General features: G+C 49.1%; 1 protein-coding gene, 1 long non-coding RNA gene and 1 other non-coding gene across 3 annotated transcripts; 2 read left to right on the top strand and 1 right to left on the bottom strand.

Annotated features, from left to right (window-relative positions):
• Positions 1-5,206: 5,206 nt before the first annotated feature.
• LOC123071400 (uncharacterized) lies at positions 5,207-9,224 on the top strand. The gene is made up of 4 exons (XR_006434312.1): positions 5,207-5,458; positions 5,591-8,547; positions 8,672-8,774; positions 8,985-9,224. It is a non-coding gene; the product is annotated as an uncharacterized lncRNA (long non-coding RNA).
• Positions 5,288-5,448, top strand: LOC123072952 (U1 spliceosomal RNA). Its single transcript, XR_006435491.1, has one exon. It is a non-coding gene; the product is annotated as a U1 spliceosomal RNA (small nuclear RNA).
• LOC123071399 (ABC transporter C family member 3) lies at positions 5,460-11,731 on the bottom strand. The gene is made up of 10 exons (XM_044494941.1): positions 9,139-11,731; positions 8,971-9,057; positions 8,223-8,864; positions 7,976-8,140; positions 7,287-7,581; positions 6,880-7,094; positions 6,335-6,640; positions 6,175-6,238; positions 5,850-6,089; positions 5,460-5,731 (listed from the first exon to the last, which is right to left on the bottom strand). The coding sequence occupies exons 1-10, from the start codon at positions 11,425-11,427 to the stop codon at positions 5,628-5,630; spliced, it is 4,407 nt and encodes a 1,468-aa protein (XP_044350876.1). The 5' UTR covers positions 11,428-11,731; the 3' UTR covers positions 5,460-5,627.
• Positions 11,732-12,327: the final 596 nt, after the last annotated feature.

Raw genomic sequence — 12,327 nt, 5'->3', positions numbered from 1 at the left:
AAACATAACCCCACCATGTTCTCTTCCTGAACCTCGTCGAAAAGAGACCATCACGGTTCCACACATGGTTGGTGTATTTTAAAGAGTTTGGTTTCAAGTTCACTACAACCTGATATTAAAAACTCCCGTCTACCATATAACCGCGGTCACGGCTTTCGAAAGATAAAACCCTGTAGGGGTGTCCCAACTTAGCCCATGACAAGCTCATGATCCATGGAGACAATCCTCCATCGCGGGACACCCCAAGTATTTTCGGAATCCCGGTGCACAAGCTCTTCGAAGAAAGGAAAACTATCCCAAGGAGGTCTCCCGGTGAGTCATACCTGTGTCCAGAGCCGCGCGCTCTCTATCTACGGACTCATCCGTCTATGCAAAGTGGACGATAGCCAAAAGACTTTGAGTTGCGCCGAGGCGGCACCACCGACTGCTAGGTAGGTGGACCAACACTCATGTCGAGCATTGGCCCTCGGGGGGGGGGGGTTGATTAAGAGGCCTCAGGTTAATTACTCCCTATGCGAATTTTAGTTGTTATTAGGCAAATGGTAAAACCAATGTTGGATCTCCTCGGAAAAGCTTTACTTTAGGCGAAGAGACAAGGGGGCCCATAAACCCCGACCGTGTTAGGAACGCAAAATCAAGGAACATAACACCGATATGACGGAAACTAAGGCGGCAAGAGTGGAATAAAACACTGAGCAAAAGTCCAAGCCTTCCACCCTTTGCGAAGTATATAGATGCATTAATTACATATAAGAGATATTGTGGCATCCCAACATATCCATGTTCCAACATGGAACAACCTTCACTGCACCTGCAACTAGCAACGCTATAAGAGGGGTTGAGCAAAAGCGATAACATGGCCAAACAACGGTTGCTAGGAAGGTGGGTTAGAGGCTTGACATGGCAATATGGGAGGCTTGATAAACAAATGCTAGGTAGCGCGACATAACAGTAGAACGAACAACTAGCAAGCAAAGATAGAAGTGATATCGGGGGTAATGATCATCTTGCCTGAATTCTCCTCAGAGGGAACGAAAGCTTGCTCCTCGTAAACGTACTCGATAGGGTCCCCGTTCATGAATTCATCTCCTGGCTCTACCCAAAGCAAGAACACAAGCAACGAAACAACAATCAATCACGATGCAACGCGCAAGCAACATGATGCAAGACATGGCATGGAATGCAAGATATGATATGCAATGCATATGGGTGCTCTGGAAGGGGAAAAGATGAACATGGCACTATCTTGGTAAACCAAGCATGCCACTAGATAGATTGGAGGATTTCGGTTGAAATCGAAATAAAGATCATGAGGAATGGATGCACACAACTCAAACGGTGAACAAAACAATAACAATGCAAATCTACGATTAACAACAACATGGCACATTCGATGCAACATAAAAATATGCTACAGCACCCAAACATGAAAACAAAAGGCATGGTAGTGAAGTACATATCAAGCACTACAAAACACTATTACTAAGCTACTACTAGAAACCACTAGAGCATGACTTAAACAACATGGCAAAAATGCAAATGCTAACAGTTTTACAGACTTGGTGAAAATACTGGACATGGAAGAAACATGGCAAGTGATATGAACATATTTCAGACTTAGTAGAATTTAATGGCATGGCAGAAACAGATTTATGATAGCATGTTTAACTCAATATAAAGCATATCATGGCATGAGATTAATTCTAGCATCAAGTAGGCATGATGAAGAGCATGTTCATGTGCAAAACTACCCCATAGCATATTTGCATAAATATACACATAAAAGACAAAACAACAACATGATGTAAAATGACATGTGTGCAAACTTGCTCAAATGCAGGAAATAATGCCACCACTAGATTGGTGGTATTTTTCTACCCCAAAACATATATAATATGTCTAGGTTGCATTAGAATGATCTCCACAATTACACAAATATGCAATCTGCCTAAAATGGCCATTACAGAAATGGCATTTTCCATATTTGGAAACGTCTAGAAATGGACTTGCCCGAAATGGAAAGATTCCTTTTCCCTGAAATGGGATATTCGCTTGGTTAAATAAAAAGAAAAAAGGGAACAGAAGGTTTTGTGGGAGTGACAAGTGGGACCTGATGGCAGAGAGCATGACTGGTGGGTCCTGACTGTTAGGGACTCATTAATCAAATACAAAGGGGAGGAGTTTAAGGGCTAATTTTTGGAAGCCCGGCAGGCTAACGAAGATGCCTGACTACCAGGCCAGGCCACTACTATCTTTTCGAGGAACTGAACCAAACGCCTCCCAGGCAGACCACAGGCACGCTCCAGGCCAGGCTTGAAACAACGAGGACGCAAACCAAACTAACCCTAATTGCGGCCGCGGGGATCAAACCCGGGTCTCCCCGGTGCGGGTGTGCGGGGTCAACCGCTGGGCTACAGCGAGGTGGAGGACAGGAGGGGGGCCTCGTGCCACTTGTTCTAGCGTTGTCGGATGGCTGCTTCGACGAGGCCGAGGCGTCTACGGCAACACCAGCGACAGCAACAGTGACGGTCGGGCTCAGGGGGAAGCGGCGGGCGTGCAAAAACGGTTGGCGGCACCCATACGAGGGCGCGAGCAGTTTTGGAGCGGCGGGGCACTCGAGCTTGAGCATGGCTCGACTCGGGGCACGGCAAGCAGCGGCGACGACGGCAACAGGGTACGGCGAGACGACGGCGAACCTGCGGAAGAAGGCGCGAGACCAGTGGGATGTCTACAGAGCCAACTGGTCTCGGGATCCGCGGGGTGCAGAGAGCAGACTACTGAACCTGAGAAAAATTCAATTAACGCTGGAGCGACAAGAGCACGACGCGAACCCGACCCTGGCGACGTCTATGGCGATCTACATGCGGCATGAGAAGAGGTAGGGGGAGCAGGTATACCTAGCTCACCCTAGGACACGACGACGATGACGGAGATGATCATGCGGCGACGCGGTCGAGCTCTGAACCCGACGCGGTTCCTGTCCAAGGAAGAAGGAAGAAGAGGACGAAGGGGACGGCGCCGAACTTGGTGTCCCTTGAGGCCGTAGGGGAAGTAGTCGACGTGGACGACAACGGCAGACTTGACGGATACGGGCGTTGAAGCAAAGAACGACGGAGATCACGGCGGCGACATGGCAGCGCTCTCGGACGCGTTCGGGACGCAGTCGGGGCGGCGGATCTGGTGGCTAAACCTACCAGGCGACGACGACGGCAGATGAGGGAAACCCTAGGAGAGGGAGAGGACAAGGAGAGTGGGTTTAAAAGGGGCTAGGGCGGTGGGACGACGCGACGGTGCGCTCGGGCTCGCGGTCCCCATGGCGCTGCTAGAGCTAGACGAAAAGGTGGGTGAGGAGGAGTATGCAGACGCTGACGAGCGGGGCCGGCTGTGCCACATGGCGAAGGGCTAGCGGGGGTAGGTTCGGGCGCGGGTGAGAAATGGTGAGGCAGGCGCACAAGGCAGGCTGGGCCGGGGCGCCGGCTGAGCTGGGCCGGCCTACGAGGAAGAGGCCCAGGTAGGTTGTTGTTGTTGCTGCCCCTTTTCTTTCCATTTCCCTAGGATGGAAAACAAAACAGAAAAGCACAGGAACATAGGAGAGGTGTTTGAGAATAATAAAAATATCCTGAAGCTCCTGGAATCATGCTCTATTTAGTAAAATTGGTTTGGACATTTTAGAGGAAGAAAAATAAAACAAGTTTGAATTAGATTCAAACTTGAGGCATTTTTGACCCCAACCAAACCAAGTCCAAATGAGATGAAATTTTGAAGAGAGGTTTAAGGCAGGGTGCATGATTTATGAGGCAAATATGAACATTAATGGAGTAGGGTAGAGGTGCACTTGCAAAAATGGAAGAAAAGAGAAGGAGAGGTGGTGATGAGTGAAGGGGAAATGATGATGCTTAGATGCATAAGAACATGCCACAATGCCATATGCTACAATATGAAGATGCACATGATGATGAGGATATGCAAAATGACACCAAGCACAATGCAACATAGCAAGGAACATGAAGCACCACATGATAACAACAAGAATGAGCAAATACAATATGACAAGAAAAGGAAGGCAATGCAATATGAAACAAAGCAAAACCCAAAATGAAACCAAGAAGGAGGAAACCACTTTGGATTGATCATGATAAGGTTGGATACATTGCCAAATATGGAAGTTTTACAACTGGGGTGTTACATGAGATCACAGAAAATCGCTTCCGACGGGAGTCGAACCCCGGTCTGCAAGGAAACATCATTGTGTCCTTGCCTAGCCCAGTTCTCGAAGAAAAGCTTGGTTTCATTTAGGTCATAATAGACTTACTAGAGTGCGAGACATCCTTTTCTTGGATCATGTATAGCTCCTACTGTGATGTGAATGGCTACACATTGTGGTTATTTTCCTCGAATTGGAAATGCAGATGTTAACCATGGGCTTGGCGTGTAGGGCCTTTTTGCTATGTGACGCCAACTTTTCAGCATGGCCCATGGTTTTGAGTCATATTTTTTAGTCCAACGTGGTATAACAAAGATACTGTGGCCAAAAAATAAATACCACTTTTATAGCATATTTTTTTGCAGGAATTTATAGCATATTTTTTGCCACAAGAAAATAAAAATTTGATCGCCATGCAAGTTTTGTTTTGTTGTTCGATTAGTTCTTTGTCCCCAAACAAAAAAGAATAGTGTCTTTTTGTCACCGCTGCATTTATTTTTCTTGTGTTGGGTATCTCAATTCCCTTCCTCCCATAATGTAAGACGTTTTTTAACACTAGTGTATTGTTAAAAAGTGCCTTATATTGTGGGACGGAGGGAGTATGTTTTACTGTTACGTTGGTCCACTAAATCTCATATAGAGTTGGAGTTGTCTCTGCACATTTTTCATATCAACTTTTATGTAGGAAATCAAAATAAAAAACGGAGAACTGGAAAATAAATAAAAAACCTGAAGGGAGAGAAAACCAGTACCTGATGACAGCTTGATATATTGTTCATTTTTTTAACAACATTTTTCTTCGAGGGTTTTTTGAACAATGTTTTTCTAGGGTCTTTGAACAATATTTGAGGAGCATTGTACCCGCCGTGGTCTGTACCATGGGCTCCCACGAAAGCCCAGCAGGCCGAATAATAAGTACTGAGCCCTAAACCAAGTTCTCATCACAGATTCCCCCGCCGTGTGGTAGACACAGCGCCAGCCGCCAGGTTGGTTAGGGCAAATTTTGTTTAGTCCCACATCGCTCGTCCACAGCAGGAGGCACGACGAAGAGGCTATAAAAGGGACCAGCTGCTACCTCAATCCTCACTTACCTGGACGGGGTCAATGACCTATCAAGAAGGCTCATGGCCTAGGTTAGCAGCCTCCATTGCACTTCGGAGGAGTGCTGGCTTACCATCTCCCTAAGTGGGAGAATGGATGTCATAATTTGTGCTAGTAGGGTTACGCGTCCGCGCGGCCCTTGCCAATTTGAAGGTACAATTTCCAATGATCTTGCTTTCTTTCGGTTATATATCTTGGTTTCTTGGTAGCTTGAAGCCTTTGTCAAACATCAGTAAAAAAATCATGAACTTGTTTTCCTTTTGGCATTTACACATCGCAATTCAGTCTAGGTATTTCGTTTGATCACACTAGTAATGGCGGCTCAAGTGCGCGTCGACCTCATCGTGTATTCCGCTACAAGCTTTGAGAACAGAGAGGATTTGTCCTCCAGCAACCTGGCTGGCGTTTGGTGCTCCACAGCCATGCCTGTAAAATTTTGCCACTGTGTTTGTCAGTCCAGTTCATAAGTGTCACACCCAGATTGGGCAGATTAACAAGACGTAGCTTAAAGTTCATTTAAAGGAGTGGTGATATGGTAGCTGACCATTGTCAAGAAGCAAGACTATATCACTGTGAAGGACCGAGGTGATTCGATGCGCGATTGTGATGACGGTCGCCCCCGAGAAATGCTGCTGCAGTGTCTTCTGGATCAGGTTATCTGTTGCGGTGTCCACCGAAGCGGTGGCTTCGTCCAGGACCAGTATCTTGGTCCGTCTCAAGATCACCCTGCCGAGACAGACGAGCTGACGCTGGCCGACGCTCCAGTTCTCTCCGTTCTCCACCACTGCGAGTGGACTTTTGAATTTCAGAAATTTCAGAAGAAGCTAGACTAGTGGAATGTGAACTGTATGGTTCAATATAGATCAGACCTGGCGAGTCAAGTTTGAGCTCCTTTCTCCGAACTTCATCTCCTAGCTGACAGTGATCCAAGGCCTGAAATGTTTATTTTTCAGTTTTTAAGTGAGTGGTTTTAGAGCGTGTAATAATTCGAGAAATGAAAGAAATGAAGCATGTGAACATTGAGACTACCTCCCAGATTTGATTGTCAGTGTACTCTCCTAGAGGGTCAAGGTTGTGTCTCACGGTTCCGTCGAACATCGTTGGGTCTTGCGGAATGATGCTCAATCTAGATCTCAGATCATGCAACCCGATGGTGCAAATGTCGACGCCGTCTACTGTTATCTGGCCGACAGTGGGATCCATGATACGGAAAAGGGCCTGTATGAGAGTTGATTTACCACTGCCTGTTCTACCAACAATACCTGTCTTCATGCCTCCAGGAAAAGTGACTGTAAGGCCCTTCAGAACAAACGGTAGTTGTGGAGCATATTTCACCTGCATCATTCTTAAAATGTTAAGGACCTGTGATGGCAAAGCACCCAATCTAACAATTACTTTGGCCATGAGTCTAGATTTCTGACAGTTTACTGACAAGGGCAAAAAATGTACTCCCTCCGTCCGAAAAAACTTGTCCCTCAAATGAATGTATCTAGCACCAAGTTAGTGCTAGACACATCCATTTGAGGGACAAGCTTGGGACAAGCTTTTCCAGACGGAAGTAGTGTATTACTTACATGGAGGTTATGGAGCTGAATTTCTCCCTCTGACGGCCAGTTATGGGCCAACCCATCTTCAGACATCAAAAGAGGGGCCTCTTCAGGAAGGCTTAGGTATTGCAAAATTCTCTCTACTGAGATGATCTTGTTCTCCAAATTGCACATGCTTGTTACAAGCGTTACTTGCATTATGTTCAGATTAAGCCCATATGTGACTACAAGGCCAGCAATTCCTGGACGTCGGATGGAATTTCAGTTGCAAACTCAGATCGTTTCTCCCACCATTTTGTTCAGTACAAAATGTGTTTGAAACCTTTTACTATTTTTTTTGGTTAATACCGGTGTAAATTCCCCCTATCTTCAAATGAAATATAGCTTCCAGGCTGTTATTTCAAAACAAAAAATGCTGGGAACTAGCATCATACCTGGATCAATGATACCGGTCGGCAGATTGATTAAAAATATTAAAGAGATGGCAAATGTAAGGGATGATAGCATATCCATGCGGAAGCAAAGCCATTCCATTGCTCCAGCATTGTAGAATTTTTGTCGTGAGTAGGCATCCATTAGCTGGTTATTAGTTGCTAAAAACTGTTTTTCCTTGCCAAAACTTCTAATGATTGCTGATCCTGTTATTGATTCTACAAAATGTTGTATGATAGGAGCTTTGCAAATCCCGACCATCCTTTGCAACTCTCTGGCTGTATCAATGTAGTAGCGCTGCAAAACGATAAATATAAGCGAAAATTCCATTTACCACCGAATAAGACCATAATTCCATTTACCACCGAATAAGACCAAAATTATGCACAGAAATTTGTGCAAAAAATATTTTCAAATTTGTTCAAAGTTTGTACAAAAGTTCTGCTGAGTTTCAACGTCAACTTTGGCGCCAAGGACATGGTGTACATAGGCCAACTAATGTCTATTTAGCATGCATAGAAAGAATCACATTACAGGTGAAAAACAGTCTTTACACACCTAAGGGCAATAGGATACATCGAATCGAAACGAAATAGTGATATTCAGTGGTACTGAGGAATATTTCTCTCTATATAATTATATGTTGATCTTGCGGCTAATACAGCGAAGGATAACGAGTAGGATAAAGTACCTGATACCAGAGGCAGATAGCAATTACAGGAATGAAAACAACAAAGACCTGCCATGCAACCTGAGACATCACAACAATAGTTCCACCAAGTTGTATGAAGGCAAACGCAATAGAACCCATCCTGTTAGCAATGCTGGTGTCCACCAGGCTTTGATCAGTCGAAGCCTAAAAAAACAAGTTCTTGTATTAACATGCTCGAAGCAAATAAACTGAACTTTCCTAGGATTTGTTTTTGAGAATGACTTACCCTATTCAAGATGCGCCCACTTGGAGTGGAATCAAAGAAAGACATCGGAGCTCTGAATATGGATACATGCATCTTGTTAAACAACAGAGTTGCTGTCTTGTATGCGGCTGGCACAAGAAACAGGGCTCTCACGAAGGTGCACACCGAGCTTCCTAGGGCCAATGCCACATAGACGTATATCAGTGTGTACATGCTCACTGGAGGCTCGACGTCCTTCGACGCAGGAGCAGCCCAGGCCATCCAGTAATTGCTAGCAATGTGAAGCACTTCAAAAAGTATCTGCGCGAGCAGCACGAATGGCACAAGAGCTCCCCCATAAGCTAAGGTGAGGTACTTCCAGTAGACCCAAAACCCCACCCTACCTCTCTCCCTTTCTTCTTCCTGCACCAGCTGCCCACTCTGATCATGGCCATCATCTTGTTTGACATTTTGCTTATCCTTTTTCTCAGCTGATGTCAGTGACCCGGACAGACTTGCTGCGCCACCAGATGAGAAAGCCTCACTGGCTCCAATTGGAACATCGATTGTGTCGATTGTTGCAAGAGCATCCTGGTGAGCACCGACCAGTTCCATAAACTCTTCCCCTGAGCCAAGTATTTCGTTGTATCTGCCAGATTGTGCTATTATGCCGTCTTTAATTACCTACAATACAGTTACTTTATAAGAGAAGCACTTCATGGCAATAAATATCACATGAAGATATTTCAAAAAGAAACATGCACGAATTATTTGCTCATGAAAAACTCACCAGAATAAGATCAGCTGCAGGTAAAAATTCAAGCTGATGAGTGACGTACACCACTGTTTTTTGAGCCAATGCCCCAAGCAAGCATTCCTACAGAACACAGAAGAAACCTTAACAAATGTGTCTGTCAAATTCCTGTGGAGCAGCAAACAGAAGGTAGTACCATTGTACCTTGAATATGTGGGATCCTGTATGAGCATCGACAGCACTGAAGGGGTCGTCGAACAAATAAATGTCGGCGTCCTGATACAGAGCCCGTGCTATCTGAACTCTCTGCTTCTGCCCACCGCTGAGGTTGATGCCTCGCTCTCCAATGAACGTCTGGTCGCCCGACGGGAAGCTCTCCAGGTCTTTCTTCAGCGAACACAGCTCTAGCACGCTGTCATACTTCTCACTGTCCATCTGCTTGCCAAACAATATGTTCTCCTGAACCTTGCCGCTCTGTATCCACGCTGACTGGCTCACATAGGCTATTGTACCGCAAGTCCTGACCACTCCTGATAGCTTCGGAACCTCGCCAAGAATGCAAGAGAGCAGGCTCGATTTTCCGGAGCCGACCGTGCCGCAGACTGCTACACGCGTGCCCTGCCGAGCTTGAAAGTTGAGGTCCTTGAGCGTTGGCATTTCAGGCGAGGCATCCCAGGAGAAGCACCCGTTGCTGACCTCGATTGCAACATCTGAGCTGCCGATCGGCAGCTTCTGCACAGCGTCCGTCGGGAACTCCTCGAGGCATAGGAAGGATGCTATCCTGTCAAGAGACACCTTGGTCTGGATGATGGCCGAGATCCTGTCCGGAAGGTTGTATATCGATTCCTGCAGCACCCGGAGTGTGGCCAATGCAGACAGCACCTTGCCCGACTCCAATGGTATCCCCATGAGGACGCATGCTCCGAAGGTGACCACGGCGATGAATGTAGGGGCACTCCAGAAGATGAAGGTGATCATGGTCGAGGTGTACAGGTACTTCTTGAGCCAGTTTGTTTCTGTCTTCCTGAGGGCGATGATCTTGGACAAGAACTTCATCTCCCACCCCTGCAGCTTGAGAATCCTCATGTTGCGTAGGATCTCGGACGTCGCCTTCATCCGAACGTCCTTGCTCCTCATCAGATTCTGCTGGAGTTTCTCCTGGACTTTCACCGAAGGAACGTTGACAAGCATGACGGCCGCGGTGGCGCCGAGCGCGGCGAGCGAGGCAAGCCCGAGAGTGGAGTAGAGGACGAACATCGCCATGCTTACTTGGAGCGGTACCAGCCACAGGTCGTGGATGTACCAGGAGGAGTTCCCGACGCGGTCGGCGTCGACGCCGACGATGTTGACCATCTCGCCGCTCGAGTGGGTCTGCCTGGAACGGCCGGAGAGGGCCAGCCCTTTCTCGTACACGACGGCGACGAGTGCGGAGCGCGCTCGTATCCCGACCTGCTGCAGCCGGAAGCACGAGTGCTGCTGCGACAAACACTCGAACACCTTGGCTGCGATGAAGGCGAGGACAAGGAGCTGCCCCTTCCTCGCGTGCCTCTCGTCGCCGCCGTTGAGGTACCGCACGAGGGAGTCGATGAGGTACGGGCCGACGTAGGTGGCCACGTTGTAGACCAGCGCGTAGAGCGCGGTCACCGCGACGTGCCAGCGGAAGGTGCGCACCAGCACCTTGGCGAGCTTGAACGCCGTCACCCTTTGGCTCGTGGTGCCGTCGCCGGCCAGCGTCTCGAGGTTGGCCTTGAACGAGGGGAGCAGGCCGGCCACGCTATCGCCGGGGTCGAGGCCCGGGACGTCGTCGAGGCCGAGGGCCTTCTTGTGGCCCACGGCGAGAAGCGGCCCCATCCAGGAGAAGGTGAGGACGCCGAGGAGGCCGGCGCCGGCGTACGCGGAGGCATAGGCGCTGCTGCTCTCGCTCGCGCCATCTAGCAGGGGCTCCTCTGAAGGAGACCCGCCTGCTTCGCTCTTGCCAGAAAGGCCAGCGACGAGCAGCACCACGGCCGCGAGGACCGAGACGGCGTCGAGCGCCCACGAACGCGCTGGCACGGGGAGCCCGTCGAGGCTCGTCGCGACGTGCACAGCGACGGCGACGACCGAGAGCAGCAGGAAGAGCGCCCACCAGAGCCTGAGCGGCGCGGGGAACCGCTCCTCGCGGCGGAACTCGAACTGCAGGTACGCCGCGAGCAGCAGCCACGCCACCGCGCGTGTGGCGGCATCCGCCTGGTCCACCACCGCGTCGAGCGGCCACCCGGCGCCGGCGTCCAGGTAGCAGGAGTACGCGGCAAGGAGGAGCTGGAATAAAGCCAGAGCCCACGTGGCGCAGACCACCACCGCGTAGCACGGGAACCCGCCCACGGCGACGGCCGTGTCCTTCCCGCGGCGGGGGAAGAGCCGGCTCCCAGCAACGGCGAGCGCGAGGATGAGGTGGGCCCCGGCGCTGGCGCCGTGGAGGAAGAGGCAGGGCAGTGATCGCTCGCTCGCCGCCATCGCTGCCGCTAGAGACGCGGAGCTCGATCAGCGGCTGGTGTGCGGGCGGGGAGACTAGCAGGTCGGTCGCTCGCATCGCCTCTGGGCCTCGTGACGGCGCGGCACCTTGAGATGCAAGGCGACGCCGTCCACTCCACGTTTCATGCCGCCGGACTGCGACGGCGGAGGGGGGACTCGGGTTGGTGTGCCACGGCCAAGTTGGAGCGGACTGATCACCACTCGCCAGTAGTGTGTTGGCGGGGCCAAGTCCTTGGTCAATTCTTGATTTGGGTTGAATGTTCTCTCGTCGGTTGCTCTGATTGTTTTTCTTCCTGTACGTTCCTCGATGGTTCACTATGGAAAGACCTCAAAAGGTAGAGACAAAGTTGGCAATGGAATAGCATGACCGCCATACTGGATACTGCCTTGTTGGAAATGGCGTCGCACCGATGGAATGTGCGTGCACACGTCTCATCGACTCATGGTGCGGTAGAAAGTTAGCGTGATTTCATTGCATGACCGCATGGTCCTCGTCGTCTTTCACTTTCATAGCACGTGCATGCACGGCGAGGAATTTCCAAGAAGTTCTGTCAGTCAATACAAGTTCTGGATTCTACATACTCTGTCAGTCATACGGGCCATGTGCATTTGTCGATCGAGTTGCTAATTGATCGGGTCTTCTTAGGGCAACTATTTCATCAAATCGTTCCTACACGTCTGGACAGGATTGTTCGGACAGTTTCTGCCCTCCAGCGTCGGTCATCAGAATGTGCCCCGACCTGTCTGGATGTTCGAACACAAACCGGAACCAAACATAAAAATACCGAAGTACATAAACGAGAAAAAAAAAGTATATAACCTACAACAATGGCAACTTAGTATTGTGATCAAAGAGTTGCTTCACAAAGATATCGGGTTTTA

The sequence above is a fragment of the Triticum aestivum genome, chromosome 3B, assembly GCF_018294505.1.
Source record: "Triticum aestivum cultivar Chinese Spring chromosome 3B, IWGSC CS RefSeq v2.1, whole genome shotgun sequence".
Taxonomy (NCBI): domain Eukaryota; kingdom Viridiplantae; phylum Streptophyta; class Magnoliopsida; order Poales; family Poaceae; genus Triticum; species Triticum aestivum.
The sequence above is the reverse complement of the archived record's forward strand: the minus strand, read 5'-3'. Positions and strand labels throughout refer to the sequence as shown.

Excerpts from the sequence above, each read along its gene's own strand:
- LOC123071399 (XM_044494941.1), bottom strand. The coding sequence starts at position 11,427 with ATGGCGGCGAGCGAGCGATCACTGCCCTGCCTCTTCCTCCACGGCGCC. Across the intron at positions 8,865-8,970 it reads CTGCAGCTGATCTTATTCTG|GTAATTAAAGACGGCATAAT; the intron begins GTGAGTTTTTCA and ends ACTGTATTGTAG. Across the intron at positions 8,141-8,222 it reads GTGGGCGCATCTTGAATAGG|GCTTCGACTGATCAAAGCCT; the intron begins GTAAGTCATTCT and ends TTGTTTTTTTAG.